Genomic DNA, 16,556 nt, shown 5'->3' with positions numbered 1-16,556 from the left:
GAAAAATGTGTCTTTTATTTTTACTTAAAAACCGAAGGAACTGTTTGGCCAACCCAATATTATTATCTCCATTTTACAGGTGAGGAATCTGAGGCAGAGAGAGCAACTTTCTCAGAATCACACAGCAAGTAAGTGGTGAGACTGACCAGGCAGTCTAGCTGTATAGTCTGTGCTCTAATACTGCTTCTCAGACTGTTTCTTACCAGAACAATACTTCCTCCAACACAGATATTCTTATGAAAGAGAGTTAAACTGGACAATTGGCCTAGGTAAAATTGAATGTCATAGTATTAACAGGGCATGAATAATATTTTGAGAATTTAGCAGTAACATTTTACAATCAGGATTAAGTTCTTAATGCACAGTTCACTAGCAAGATTAGGGCTAAAACTAGATCTCCTGACTTCTAATAATCTTTCCAATTACCTCCACACCACTCCACACAAGGAAGAAATGCTCAAAACCATGTTTATTTCATGTTTGGGTATTCCTATTATTTCAAGATCCCTGAACTTTCTTAACTCTCTTCTCTTCTATTTGAGTATTTATAGGCTTTAAAGAATTAAGTATTACACTTTATCAATAGTAGCTTTCATATATGATGTGATGTTTTTATATATATGTACATATACATATTTCATTTGAGCCTTTTTGGTTAAAAGATCACAATATTACTTAATAAAATGTTAAGCTTAAACTTATATAAAAAATTTCTCGAATCTACTGTGTCTCTCATAACATCTAAGCTATCTAACACAGTATTGAACATAGAGTTGACATTATGTGGTGCCTCCTTATAAACTGAGTGATTTTCATTTTCTGGTAAGATTTCAGTGTACTAGGGTTACGGTTTTCATGACTGAGCAATCTTGTACTTTTTTTTTTTTTTTTTGGCCATGCTGTGTGTCTTGCGGGATCTTAGGTCTCTGACCAGGGATGGAACCCTCATCCTCGGCAGTGAAAGAGCGAAGTCCTAACCACTGGACTGCCAGGGAACTCCCCATGACTGAGCAATCTTGAGTACCTGTGTCTTAGACTTTTGTTAATAATATTAAGTCCATTAAATATAGGATGTAATGAAGAACAGAGAATATCTATAAAATAAATAGAATATGTAATGAGAAGTTTGGTAGTAAATCAATAATTGAAAATTTGGAGAAATTTTGGTAACAGTTTATATGTGCATTTATATGTATACACATATACACTTATGTTAAACTTCCCCTACAATGAATGTTACTTCTCTTTACCTTTTAGAACATAATGCAAGTAGAACAAAATGGCAAATGAAAGCTCACAGCACTCAAAATGTGGTATAGATGCCAAGCAAATATAATAAGAATTGAAATGAAAATTTGAAATACATACCAATGGACAATATTCAGAACAATCAAAGAAACAAAACAAAAAAGGGAATTATTTTCATGCTAAAAAGAATACTGTGATTGCAATAATTTAGCCCAGACTTCTCTCCAGAGTTCCAGACCCATACATCCAATGAATGCTATTAGATATTTACACTTAAATGTTCCAAAGGAACCTCAAACTAACCCATCCCCAAAATGAAGTCTTTATTTTGCACTTAAATATTTGTTCAACCCATATTCCCTATAAGATAAAATATACCACCATATATCTAAACATTTCAGTCATGCAAGATTATCTTATTCTTCCTTTTCCTTTCATCAGTAATATCCAATCGATAACTATCTTATAGATTCTACATCTTTAAATAACTTCTCATGTATCTACTGCCTCTATTGATTCAGCCCATTATGATCTCTTAACTGATTTATGCAATATCCTTATAAATGATCTTTCTGCTTATATAGCTCCGCTCCATTTTTCACCTAGTTTCCAAAGTAGTCTTTCTAGAAACAAGTATCTGATCATGTCTCTCTCTTGCTTTACACACCTCAATAACTTACACAATCTTCAGAAACCCTCCCCTGCCTTCTTTTTTTTTTTTGGAAAAGAAACAATTAGGCTTTAATTTTTAAAATTCTTTTTTTTTTTTACATCTTTATTGGAGTATAATTGCTTTACAATGGTGTGTTAGTTTCTGCTTCATACAGAAACATACATATGTTCCCATATCTCTTCCCTCTTGCGTCTCCCTCCCTCCCACCCTCCCTATCCCACTCCTCCAGGCAGTCACAAAGCACCGAGCTGATCTCCCTGTGCTATTCGGCTGCTTCCCACTAGCTATCTACCTTACGTTTGGTAGTGTATATATGTCCATGCCTCTCTCTTGCTTTGTCACAGCTTACCCTTCCCGCTCCCCATATCCTCAAGTCCATTCTCTAGTAGGTCTGTGTCTTTATTCCTGTCTTACCCCTAGGTTCTTCATGACATTTTTTCCCCTTAAATTCCATATATATGTGTTAGCATACGGTATTTGTCTTTCTCTTTCTGACTTACTTCACTCTGTATGACAGACTCTAGGTCTATCCACCTCATTACAAATAGCTCAATTTCGTTTCTTTTTATGGCTGAGTAATATTCCATTGTATATATGTGCCAGAGTTAGCAGAAGGAAAGAAATCATAAAAATCAGATCAGAAATAAATGAAAAAGAAATGGAGGAAACAATAGCAAAGATCCCGTCTTCTTTTGTCTAAACTTGTTTGAAGCCATTTTACCACATTGTTTCCTCTGCCTGTCACATTCTCTGCACACAAGGCCAACATATTTCTGGTTTTTAACGTTCAACTCAAGGATTATTGCTTCTGTGAAGTCTTTCTTGAACTAATATCCATACTGCTCAGGTGGAAATAATAACCCCATCCTTTGTGATTCCATTGTAGTCTATACATACATAAATCATGTATATATAGATTTCTCATAGCACCTATAATATTATTGAGTTTACTTGTTAAACTCACACTAGAAAAAGCCCATGAGGATGGGGGCCATTTTGTGTGTCCTGTTATTTCCAGCACCTAGAACAGTACCACACAGCATGTGCTTAATAAATGTGTTGAATGAATGTTCAAATTTTAGTCCAAGTGTTACTTCTTTCATGAAGCTTTGTCTGGCCATCTATTTGAAGCAAATTTTATTTGACTTTATACCTTTGTAGAATATATTGTTAGAGTCATCCACATTAGCACATAAACACAGCATGTTACCCACATACTTTAACTCCTCTGTGATACTGATAGCTTGTTTAGGGCATATATTAGGTCTTTAGTATTTTCCATAATCTAGCACATTGCTGAACTCAAGATAAAAATAAAATACTTTTAGAATTATGTATTAAAAAGCTGAAAACAAGTTTTAAGCCTAAAATAAACTGAAGTACAAGTTATGATTAATTTATTAATTTAATCTACCCGACTATATATAAATATACAGTTATGGAAAAAATGCATATACACCTATGACATAAAATTAATCATTTTATTTTTATCCATCTAATTGGAGCAGTTGCTGTTAAAAGTTGAATATACAACTATCTAAAATAAAAATGCCTGCAGATTTAACATTTTGTTAATATAGGAAGAGAATGAAAAATTATAAAATAAGTAAAAAAAGTAAAAGATTTCTAAGGCAAGTTAGATAAATGAAAAATAACAAAGAAAAGCAGTAGAAGAGACAGACCTGCACGTCTTCTCCTTGTGGAGTCCACTTCTTCTGTGATCACATCGTGTAATGGACAGACATAGACAAAGGAGATGGATGTGAGTGGATGTACTCAAAAGGTAAAAAGTGACACTGAAGGAAAGGGCCTCAAATCATTTTGAGAAAAGATCCTGTGCACAGTTGTAAGGAAGATATAATCATATACATACCATATTAAAAGAAAAAAAATATGGAAGAACTGATGGTGAACTGGTTAAGCCACTATGGGTTAGCAGGATCAGAAAAATAAAGTTAGTGTAGAAATAAAGAGGATTCAAAAGTTTACAGTTATTTATGGACAGCCAATCCTGAACAGTGATGCTGAAGAAAGATACCATTAGTAAAAACAACATTACTTGTATGACCATATTGTTTAAGACATTACTGAGTCCATTTAAGATTTGTGAAAATGCTTTTAGAACTTTTACTTATCATTGAAAGGAAAGAACTTAATTGAATCATCTTAAAAAGAGCAATAAAAATAGCTTGATCAGACTTCTGTGCCTTTTAAGTTTCCTAAATTGATGAGTACATACATGAAAATAAGTATGACCATTAGGCCAATAATTCATTGAGTTACTTCAGTATAGCAAAATATTATTATAAAAATATTCTAGAGAGTAACAAATATAATAAAACTCATTATAAAAAAGAGTAGCTGAAATATATGGCTTAAGTTAAATATTAAAGATTCAAGTTAATCTTCAATTTAGACAAATTTTCTTTGATCATATTCCCTTATGAGGCTTACTTATTCAGAAAATTCTTACAGACACCACATAACAGATCATTGATGTTTCCATTTAAATTTGCCCATCCAAGTCCAACATCTACTATAACAGATACAGCACATATTTTGGAAACACTTCCTTACCCATTGGTAGTGGAGAAGTTCAGAAGACATTTTATACAGTGATTAAGCAGGAAATGTCTGCTCAACTGAGCATTCTAAGAAAACTTTTTTCCAAAAGATATTAATGAGTTAGTATTAGTGTGACTGATACAGATAAACAATATAACACAAAACCAAAATGTCCTATTTTAATTACCTTCTTAGCTTCAAATTAGGTATTACAAAGTTCTTAATTCAAAACACCATATTCATTTCTGTAATACTTGTATCATAGTTTCTGAACGATTTATAGAAAAACATGTTATACCAAAATATATTTGGAATATTGATATATTGAAATGATAACTCTTGAGAGAAATCTTTCCAATAACAAATTTATCTCTTTCTCTGAATAGTGAGAAAATGAAAATTTTCCACTAGGAAAGAAGGGCTGAGATATCCAAAACTTTTTTTCTAAGAGAAAAGAGAAATCCTATTATAGAGAACTGAAAAAAAATGACCATTTTGAAACTTAACAATGTCATTTTGATTATTATGTGAGCACACCTTTGACCTGTTCAAAATTAGACAGTAAATCTCATCACGATTATATTACAAACTAGACTTTGCCAATAGGATTGACCACTAGAAAAGTATTATCCTCCTGAAATGTACTCCTACATTAACATGTTATATGCCATATTTTCTTTTGCATCCCCAGTCCACCCATTTCTCAAAGAAGATAAAATAGAAAAATCTGAGCTATATTAACATCATAGGTTAATGCTGAATTGTATCATATTTTGCATTATGTTTTATAGGCAAAATTTCCCTATATACACATTTACCACACTACTAACGAAGTTTCCACACATGCTAAATTGAAATTGGTACGAACTGGATGAAATAACTGCTTAAGTATATTCTACCTCTAAGAAAACATTTTATTTTTTTGCAGAAAACATAAAAACAACATAAATAAATATCCTTTCACTACGTAGTATTTTCCCGTACATTGACTATTTTATAATGGCATTGAGGTAATATTTTTCATGTTGTATGGATTCAAAACATTCAAATTTCTTTCCAACCCATTTATTAGTTTATTATAGAGAATAACTGAAGCACATAGAGTTCAAGTGACTTACCCAAGGTCATAAAACAAGTTCAATGGCAGAACCAGAAATAGAACAGAGGTCTCCTGATTACCAGGTCAAATTTCTTTCTACTAGATGCTATATGACCCAATAAAAACATGTGAAATAAAAAGTCTAGTAAGGGAAAAAAATCTTTTTATGTTGATACCTGAACTGGACATTTTATTACATAGTATTAATTAGAACGTTTTTAAAAAGAGGTACATGGTACAACTATGCAAGTAATTCACCAATACTTTTTACTCTTGTGAGGAATATGTAACTTAGCACCAACAATTTAATTGTTTTTAGAAAATAATACAAAATTTATATTTTAGAAAAGGATGAAAATGAAAGATTTTGACCAGGATCTCACTATTAACTGAAAGTGCCCATTAAATCATTTTTCCATCACTATGTGAATATGATCCATTAATAAATAGATCATAATTAATCTTATATAAAAAATCACTTAACTTTAATTAGCAGATAGAATACTAATTTAAATCATAAAATTTCAATGTATAACTTTCAATTATACCAAATATATTTTTTAAATTTTTGACTTTCTTTTCTTCTTCGTGGCTACAGTTTTTAATATATACTATTTGTATTAAACCAGTCACATTTAAAAAGAGAAACTATATCCTTTAAATACCTAGGTCTTATTTAAATGGCAATAAACTATAAAAACTTATTTCATATATATTATTGTAATGAATTTCAGACTTCAGTGAACCTTGAAGGAGGTAAGAGTACCCCCTTCACTCTTCCTATCTCCCTAATTCTCCTTTAATCGTGACTTTGCCACAGTCAAACATTCTACTTTCAGCGCTGTTAATGGCAGTTCTAATGAGAAATCTTTCCAACACTTCATTTAACCAATAACCAGTTAGAGTGATTAAAGATAGTAAAAGTATACCCTCTCTTAGGTGTCTATTACTGTCACAACTATGGCTGGATCTTAGTTTCAGATACAGAAAATATAAAAACTGTAATAAGAGTGTACAGTATTTGGGGGAGGTTCATTACATCACATGAGCTAACAAAAGAGAAATAAAATATATTCATATACTATACTAAAAGACATTAATAAAATATAATGAACAACTCATAAATACAATTTATGGTAATTATTTTGGAAAAATATTTTTAAATTTAAAGTACCATCAATGTGCAAACTGTAAAAAGAATGGTCCTTAATCAAGCAAAGTAGTAATTATATATATATATATATATGTGTATATATATATATATATATACACACACACACACAATAAACCTGTCTGTATTGGTCCTTAAAGTTATAAAAATCTACTGAAGATAAACAGATATATAATAAAATACTCATTTTCATTAAATTATATGGTGTAAAAGTAAGTTTATGAGGATGAATATAATAGCAGCTTTTATGTAAAATTTTGTGCAAACCAAAATTTTCCTTGCCAATATAGTGTATTAACTACCATTATATTTCAAATGAACACATCTCAAGTTCAAACAGAAATAATAATCTGTAATCAACTTAATTTAAAAAGGCATAGACATGAGGCCTGTTTATGTATAAATGCAGTTTTTAACAAGGGTATATGATATTTATTTGAAAATCTGTTGACTAACAGCAGACACAATATTGGTTCTATTATCAGATTTAATTGTACTTGAGTAAATATCAATATATATTGTATAGAAGGAAGTATTCTCTTAGAAAGATTCCAGACAAAGAAACAGAAGCCTCAAGACTTTAAGTGTATATTAGAACTTGCACGTAATTAAAAGTTAATCATAATTATGAGGGCTTTTTAAAGGTCATAGGAGCCTTAGAATGTTTCCTTTTAGAGAAGGCAAGATACCTTTCAAAATAAAGCCTAAAAAAGCATCTACTTAGTAGGCGCCTCAATGATACAAAGATCAAGATAGACCTAGAACATAAAAACAAAATATTTACCAAAGTTTACAGATTTCAAACTAAAACTTCTCCACTGTGACAAAAATCTTGTCGAAAAATTCCTCAATCTAAGTTATTTGAATTTATTTTCTAAACTAATTATTACTTTCCATAATTTTGCCAACAACCATAAAATTATTGAACATTTACAAAAGCATCTACCTACCTATTGAAATGAGCAAAGTACAACCTTTTAAAATATTAAGCTATTTTTAAAGCTAACAAAAATGTTTCTTTTTTAAATGTTTTGTTTCCTAGTTCTAGCTGTGCCAGTTTTTTTTCTGATTCTATCCTTAGAGTCTGACATGTAATGCAATTTTCTTTTTGTAATGCAATTTTAAATGCAGAAGAAAGACATACTTAGAGTATTTGTTGAGGGTGTTTAAAATAATTGATTTTCAAACTATAGGATGCTATATCATAAAAAAGAAAGTCACTTAAGTACAGGCTTGGCCTTATAAACTTATCTGTATGTTTAGAGGAAACTGAACTAACTTTAAATGAGCAACTAAATTCATAAATCATGAAATCTCACTTTATTCCAGGAGAACATCCTTGTTAACAAACAATGCTGTATTTACATCTGAGGGTGTTAGTAGTACTTAATGCCAAAATTCCGTCAGTTGATTTGTGTTCTATAAGATATTTACTTAGCTTGTTTTACGTCACTTTCTTCTGCCAAAAATAAAGTACATTCATTCTACAACAATCCAGAAATAATCAGAAATTACCAACCTGCTAATATTGACCAAGAACACAACCTCGATTATTTTTACCAGATTAGATGAATTAGACTAGCATCTAATTTGAAGACTAAATTAGAATATTGAGTTAGACTGAAATAAATTGCTTCTACTTTAAAAAAGTGTCAAATTATTCAATAATGAAAGGAAGCAAAAGTTCATAACACCAAAATAGTCAAGAAAAAATTTAAATATAAAATTCACCCACAAAATACACCTTTGAATATTTACTTTTCCTGATGATAAATTTTATAAAGCATAATTCCAAAGGTTGAACTAAGTAAAAGAAAATCCCTACCTTCACCATAGTTACAAATACATAAAGAATACAATATGGAAATGTCCATGTTGGAAAAAATTAAAGGTTAATGCATTAAATCATAACAATGCTAAAACTAGGGGCTTAGGCACACAAAAGCAAGTAGTAAAACACAGCTTGTTACTTTGAATATTTTCAATTTCCAAAATACTGTATAATCATACAGTAACCCAGCAAAGTGTTTCATTGCCCTCACTTTTCCAGAAAAACACAAGGATTTATTTTCCAGATAAGATACAGGAAGGTGAGTAGCATTGTCATGATTCAGGATATTTAGAGAAAAAGTAGCTAAGTGAATTCTAGATTTTCCTAGATATAGCATACCTTCTACTTAGAAAATGACAAATCAAGGTGGGCAATCTTTTTATGAATAGTATCAAGTAATCATCAAACATAATCAGAAATCATTTATAATTACATCTCAAAGTAGATTCTGAACTATTTAAGTCCAAGACTTTTTTATTTTGGAGAAACTAAGGAACTATATCAGTTCTAAAACATTCATTTAGTCTAACTGAAGTTAGCTTTCTCACCACACTACTTTTGAGTTTATGTAAAATATGAGATAAAATATTTTATGTAAAAATATGCTCTTTTCCCAGATACTGTCCTAATTACTAGAAGAACAGATAAACTCACAAAGCGAAAATAATAAATTTCAACAGATTAAACTTTGGTTTCAATGTTTAATAACACTGCATTACTGTAGGCCATAGTATTCTCATCTAGAATCAGATAGCTCATTGAGAAAATAAACAACAGATTTTCCATGCTCATATGTCCTTGATTTGCATTAAGAATGTTTTGTTAACTTCACAGCCTAAACAAAATCTAATCCACATTCTAAATGAGGAAGACATTTAGTGATTTACTCTGAACATCATCCATAAAATCTGGGTTTTAAAATCATTTGTAGAATTCTTATATTGTATGATCACATAAAAAATACTAATATGATAAACATCATTCTCTTTACCAGGGATTTTCATCTACATTGCTGTCAGTTAAGTTAGAAATACTGGAAAAAAAATCACCCATTTTGCTCATAATTCTCTCAGAACAGCCTAGTTCAGAGATGTATTTTTCTTAAAAGAAGCAGATACTAATGCATATTACTTAAAGTTCATCTAAGTATTTGTTAACCCATTTTCTAGTCTATATAATGCCATTTAGTCCTCCAGTTCCATAGTCATATATTTAAAATAAAAATTTCAAGTGATGCTTTAATTGTTAGTATACATCCTTAAAATGGCAAAATTCCCCGGTATTGTTCTTGCATAGATTTTCATAAAACACCAAAAGGAAAAGATAACGATATATGTTATTGATACATAGCTAACTTTGCATCTTGGGTTTGGGTTCGAGTCCTTACAAACTTTTTCTAATGCCACAAGTTTACTACAATAATCCTCTGATGAAGAATCCTTGACTATTAATGGAAGATGATCTCAGATTTTAGTGAATAAAAATTATGTTTTAAACCCTGATTACAATTACTAAATTATTAATATGGTAGATGTATCTAAATATAAAACAAAGAATGAATCCAAACATGTCTTCTGTAAAGCCCAGGCTCATAAACATGTTATTGAAATGCAATTAGCCCCACCTGATATCCCACTATTTTCCTCCCATTCTATCACTCCAAAGTCTCAATAATTAAAAATATTCTCAACATATCCTACCTCACTTTTAGAAACAAACAAATAAAAATATTTATGAACACTAAAATTGAACACAGCATACGGCTTTAGCATATTGCATACTTACTCACGACATTTAGGATTTGAATTTCCAGGAATTTCCCAGTATATAGGAAAATGCATAACTGCCAAGATTGAAAATCTATAAGCAATTTAAACCATGACATTAAGGCACTCTAATTACATTAATTTTCCTCTACTGCGCACATAGTTTATATTCAGTTAGAAGGCTTAAGTGATAAAAAAATGCAATATATGAGAATACACAAATTAATAATATCTAAAGGAAATTTAAAAAAATCTTTTTTGTGAGATTTAAAAATATGTTTAGCAAATATTGCATTCTTTCATGACTTTAATAGTCAATGTAATTTATTTACTGTAGATATATATGGCCACAAACATATTCATGTAATCAGAAATGATGGCAAACAAGACAAATAAATAATAATTTATGACCAAGGATAACCTACATCACACAACACAGCAAGGAGACACTTTGAGAGTAATAGTTTTTGTTGTATAAATCATAACATAAAACCCATTTTATACTTTGTTTACTTTTTAAAATCCTCTGAAATATATTAAGCTAATTATTATTTTCCAAATAAGCTAAGTGATTCTTAATTGAAGATTTGAAAAAACAGGTAAGATATTTTTCTTACAACTGCATGAATATATTTAAATTTTCAATGTGAATTCCAGTTTATTTACTTATTTTCAGTATGTAACTGTTTCACTAAAAGAGAATTCACAGATTAAGCCATTTGCACTATGGCATTTTTCCTTGCTCTCCAGACTTATGTAACATAATACTTTTTCTCAAAACATCCTATTATCCTTAATAGCACTATCACAATTATAATAACTAAATCTTTAGTTATAATTATTTTTAACTTACATATTTTTGCCAGAATGTAAGCTCTATGAGGGCAATTGCAGCATCATTCTTATCTACCGCAGTAACTCAGTGCCTACCATAATGCCTGGCATACTACAGGATAGCAATGAATACTTGTTAATAAATCAGTTTAATTTATATATTGACATATTTTAAACTACATGTTTCAGAGATTTAACATGAACCAAGTTACCACATAAAAATACATTAACCCTATTACTATAGACTCAGCCATTTAATGATGATAGTGTTATAAAAAAATCCATCTGTATTCTAAAATTTTGAATGAAATTTTCATTGTACTCTCATCCAATTACTGATTAAAAGTAGTACTGATTATTAAGTTGATTGGTTATCTCTGCATTTTGCTTCTCTTCCTTTTACTCCTGGTTCAAGTTTTTGTCCTCTGCTTAATTAATCTTATCTCCCCAAAAAAAAGAGAAGAAAGAGAGCGAAAATAAAATCACTTCATTTCAATTTATTGGTAGAATCAATGGTTTGAAGAGGCTCTTTATTGAATTAGAATACTATGCTATCATTCCATCTTGGTTTTGTTGTAATATTTTTAGCTCCAGAATTTGTAAATAAATCATTACCAATTGGTAAGATATCTCGATAGCATTTGCAATTAAAAATAAGGAATAGCCTACGAAGACAAACTTTAAAAAAAATTATATTGAGCTTTCTATAGTACTTTTTTAGGGACGTAAGCACCTCTCATGAGGGTAGTTTAATTTGGATCAAAATAACCAAATATATAAGTTAAGTTATCATTTGTGCTTAAGTGAGTCATTTTTTTCTTAAAGAAATAATCTTAATAATAAAATAATTGTTATTTTCCCCAAAATATGTGTAATTAGTTTTCTAAACAAATCTTGAAATAAAGTTTTCACCACTTTAATCTAAACAGACTCTACACAGTCTAAAGTTCACACCAAAGTGAGAAAAATGAGGTACAACAAGCACACACATATTTAAAAAGCATGAAATGCAATGCTTATCGCCTCATGCTTTCAGGGGCTTTCCAAATCCTGACAAACCTGGCTCAGATTCGTGTTTCTTTTGCGGCAATGGTTTGTCATCACTTAATGTACCATTCACATTTTTCTGCTGGTCTTCCCATGTAACTTCTAGTATAAATCAAAAAAAATAATCAGAGTTTGTCAGAAACATTAGATAATTTGTGTAATAAGAGCCTAAAATTACTTCAGGGATCTAATTATTTTTTAATATTTTTCCCCTAAATTCTCCCATAAGCTTTCAGTAGTACGTAGTTAATGTTTTAAATATAGAAATGTGACACCTAAAATTGTTTTATAGATTTCAAAATCCAAAGCATTTAAGTTTGCTTCCAGGAAATTCTAAAATCTATTTGCAATAAAAGAATTTTTGAAGATATGAAGAAAACGATGATTTAAATGATTTGTCAAATAAAGTTTTCTTCTTAGTTGATATTAAATAATTTTATTTTAGAAATAAACATTTTGCTAAACATTACTTTAATGTGGTGAAATGAAATGTTTATATGGAACTAAAATGCAGAGATTTTCATATATATCAAGAGAAAATCTGTAACATTTTAGTATATGATAAGATGCCTATTTATTTTACTACCATATTTGGTACTTTCGTTAAACAACAGAAAAATGTATGTGCTATGGGATATTATTTCAATAAAAACTATTAACAGTTTGGTATCACTGAATATGAGTTACCTGGCTTATCTAAAATCATTTGGTGTTATCTGTAGCATAATATAATATTCATTCATTCAACAAATATATATTCAGCACCTACTATAACCCAGGCATATCTAGGCACTGGGGATACAACAGCAAAAAAAAAAAAAAATAGACAAAAACCTATGCTTTCATAAAATTTATATTCTAGTGGGAGAAATAAATTATAAACAAGATAAATGAGTAAAATATTTTGTGACAGATATTGGTAAGTACTAAGAAGACAAACATGAAGTAGGTAAGAAGTAAATAAAATGTGCAGGGTGTGATGAAAATTTGAATAGACTAGTCATGGAAATCCTCATTAAGAAGGAAGGTTTTGAGTGAAAAACTTAAGGAAGTAAGGGAGTTACCCTATGGTTATTTAGGGAGGGCATTACAGGTAGAAGAACAGCACATGCAAATGTCCTGAGGTGGGAGCATGTCTGACATGTTCTAGGAAAGCACGAAGGTCTCTGTGGCTGGAGCAGAGTGAACAAAAGGGAAAGTCATAGAAGACGAGGTTAAAGAGGTAATGGAATGGAAAGTGGAGGGAGTACAGATCATGTAGGTTCTTGGAGGTCATGTATCAAAAGACTCACTGGTCACCATTTGATCTTAATCTCATAGTAGCATTCATAAACACTTAAGTGTACACTTGCTTTTCTTTTTACTCACATGTTTCTAAAGCAGTAAGTCAAGTAGACAGTTACTATCTATGTACATTTTAATCCCCAGGAAGTTTCACCATGCCATAAACAATTCTCTGGTACTTATTCACCTCTGGCCATAAATAGTGAAATACTAACCTATTTTATAATATTAAGCTAAGCAAAACATAAATAGGAAGATAAAAATCACTATCGAAAATGAAAAAAAGTATGCTATACTGCAACATCAAATATGGATGATTTTGGATACACCACTTTGATTACTTATACTGCTAGAAATGACGGCATTAAGTGTAAGGGTTTTTCAGTTCCTATACCTGAAATAAATGTTATTAATAAAGGACATTTGTTCTGGTCCAACATAAATCAGTTACTGCAAGGAAACAAACTTCTTGCTTTGGGAGTTAAATTTACACTTTGGTGTGTAGTTGACCCCCTGATTTCCTAATTGGTAAATAATCTGATAAAGATGCAATATAGTTTTCCCAAGTGGTAAACAATCTGGATAAAGATGCTATATTTGAATCAACTGCTAGTGGAAAGAAAAATCTTAAAACCTTTAAAGAATATACAAATCTTCTGGCAAATTCCAAGACTAGTTTAGCCCTCTTTAGCTAAAAGAACAAAGGAATCATCTGCTCCTTAACCAAAGTTAACCTGTAGTAACACAAAAACAACAGACTAATTTCCCCATGTTGAGGAAAATAATAAACTCATTTATAATACAGTATTTCTTGATTTTGAATAACCTGCACTTTGGGTTATCTATCAATATATAATATTTAAGATTTCACAAGCAATAAAGGGTTGTTCCTAAAATAAAATTTTCTAAAATCCTATACACTTGTCATTTAAAAAGTTGTTTCACATATCACCATTTGATAAAGTTTGTGATGTTCCAAAAAAGAAGGACACTCTACCTTCTGAAGTAAAATTGAGTGTATCGAAGTAGAAATGGCTTGTTTTGAAAATGGTTCAGCCTTTCTATATACCAGTAGAAAGCATCTTCTGAAGTGTGGAGGAAAATACCTTAACATATAACAGGGTTAATTTTTAAACACTTTCTCTGAATTGACAAACATTTTAGTTGAAGAAAATCTATTATATGGCAGTAACAACAACAACAAAAAACTCATAACCATCCATTTAAAAATAGCAGGCAATATAACAATGAAAGAAGACCTAGATCAAGGCTATCAGTGACATAAGGGAGGTAACAGATAAATTACTGGGCTGAGGAGGCTTTTAGGAACATTTCTGCCATTAACTAGCGGTATAACCTTAGATAAATGCCACAGCCCCTCTGCCTCTAATTTGTTACATTTGAGGTAAGAAAGCTGGTCTTGAAATTTCTAAGGTTATTTCCAGCTCTAAAATTAGAGTTGCTCTGGCTTCTTACCACTGATTAGTCAGGTTTTATGGGAGAGAACCTATACCAGAGATGGTAAAATTAAGACACTGAGTCTAGAAGATTTTCCAGAAGTTCTAAATGTGTCTATTATCAAATCCCACGTTGAAACCCAAGTGTCTACTTTAAAACAGAATTAAAGTCATAAAAAGAACAGAACTGACTACCAACTCATTAATTCATCACCCAAAAAGCAATGCTAAGAACAGCTCATATCTAGCCCTATTTGAATTTATAGGTCATATAATTAAAATGAAATATTTAATGTAATTAAAAGCAAACTAGTTTTATGTCAGGAAAATGCTCAAATTGTTTGAAACGTGTTTTAGTTACACTAAAGAAAAAATAGCAAAAAAGCTCTAAGTATGCAGCACCTTAAAGATAGTCTTTTCTATTAAAGGACTATTACGGTAATTTAAAAAATAAAAGTCTTCTTAATGTTAAATAATAAAGATCTTAAAATTAAAATTTAAGTACAAAGTGGTAGCCCATGATATTGTACATCTACTACCAAAGAGTAAAAGTGAAAAATGCATAATGTAATTTAATTGTGAGTATGACTTTGAAAGAATACGTCACATTGCTCAGATGCAAACTAGAAATCCATTCAAGTACAGAAAACATCCTAGAAGGGAGATAACTGCATCAAGTAAATAGTTGCGAATTTAATTTGTAGATAAGGAAGCTTAAAAATTGACTTAATAACTATTAGATAATTTGAAGAAACAATTTACTCATGAAGACTTAACTATGAGGTTAAGTGATACTTTAAAAACCCACATTTCTACAAACTATATTCCAGCTAGTTTTCATCACACCATGTAGCCAATCTTACATCAAGACAACAATTTAAAGAGCACAAATTCCTATATTAAAAGATTATACTTGTATAATACTATGTGTTTCAATCTGCTTTCACATACAGCATCATATTTGATCGTATAAAACACAGAAAGGACCTTCTATAAGGTGGTTTCTACAGGTAAGAAAACAAAGAGCTGATTAATAAGGATAAGAACTAAATAGGTATCTTGGTTCACAAACAATTTCACATGCGTTATCTCATTTGATTCTCAAAAAAGCATATTGGGAACAAAAGAGATATGATAAGATTTCCTTTTCTCAGATGAACTAACTTGGGTTAAGGGCCTAGAGTCACAAAGTTGTTCCCTAGAAAAGGCAGGCCCTGAGCCAAGGTTCCAAAACCTGTGCTCTTTCTGTAGTACCATATCACCTTCCTAAGATTATGTTATTTTCAACAAACAGAAGATGGCCTTAGGTTTGTATTTAGGAAGCCACAATGACATGTTTTGAAAAATGGCTGAAGTTTGCAGAAATGTATGAGGTGGAAGGGGTTCTCTCCTAAATCTGATTAGTCAATTGAGGCTTCGGAAGTCTAGAAGAAATAAAATGAGAAAAAGGGGAAGAAAAGAAAAATAAGGAGGAATGGTCTCCAGGAAGGAAAGGAAAGATTAGGAAAAGAAATTAGAAAATACTTGTTTACAAGTTAAGTGATAGAGTCCATCATATGATTGACTACTGAAATAACCTAA

General features: G+C 30.6%; 1 protein-coding gene across 34 annotated transcripts in view; it reads right to left on the bottom strand.

Moving 5' to 3' along the window:
- The window catches only part of RIMS2 (regulating synaptic membrane exocytosis 2), a gene marked incomplete at its 5' end in the record, with an annotated part of 584,629 nt that overhangs the window by 166,181 nt on the left and 401,892 nt on the right, over positions 1-16,556 (bottom strand). For 9 of the 34 annotated variants that reach the window (XM_082858721.1, XM_082858712.1, XM_082858713.1 and 6 more), the window contains one exon: positions 3,604-3,636. The exons of 23 other annotated variants lie outside the window; for them this stretch is intronic. In XM_082858721.1, the coding sequence (XP_082714847.1) occupies positions 3,604-3,636 (33 nt within the window). Of the gene's footprint in view, positions 1-3,603; positions 3,637-12,246; positions 12,337-16,556 lie in introns of all 34 variants that reach the window. 2 more of the 34 variants (XM_082858741.1, XM_082858732.1) reach the window with 2 other exon arrangements.

The sequence above is a fragment of the Leucopleurus acutus genome (assembly GCF_964270905.1).
Source record: "Leucopleurus acutus genome assembly, chromosome: 17".
Lineage (NCBI taxonomy): Eukaryota > Metazoa > Chordata > Mammalia > Artiodactyla > Delphinidae > Leucopleurus > Leucopleurus acutus.
Note: the sequence above shows the minus strand (reverse complement) of the source record. Positions and strands in the feature narration are given on the sequence as shown.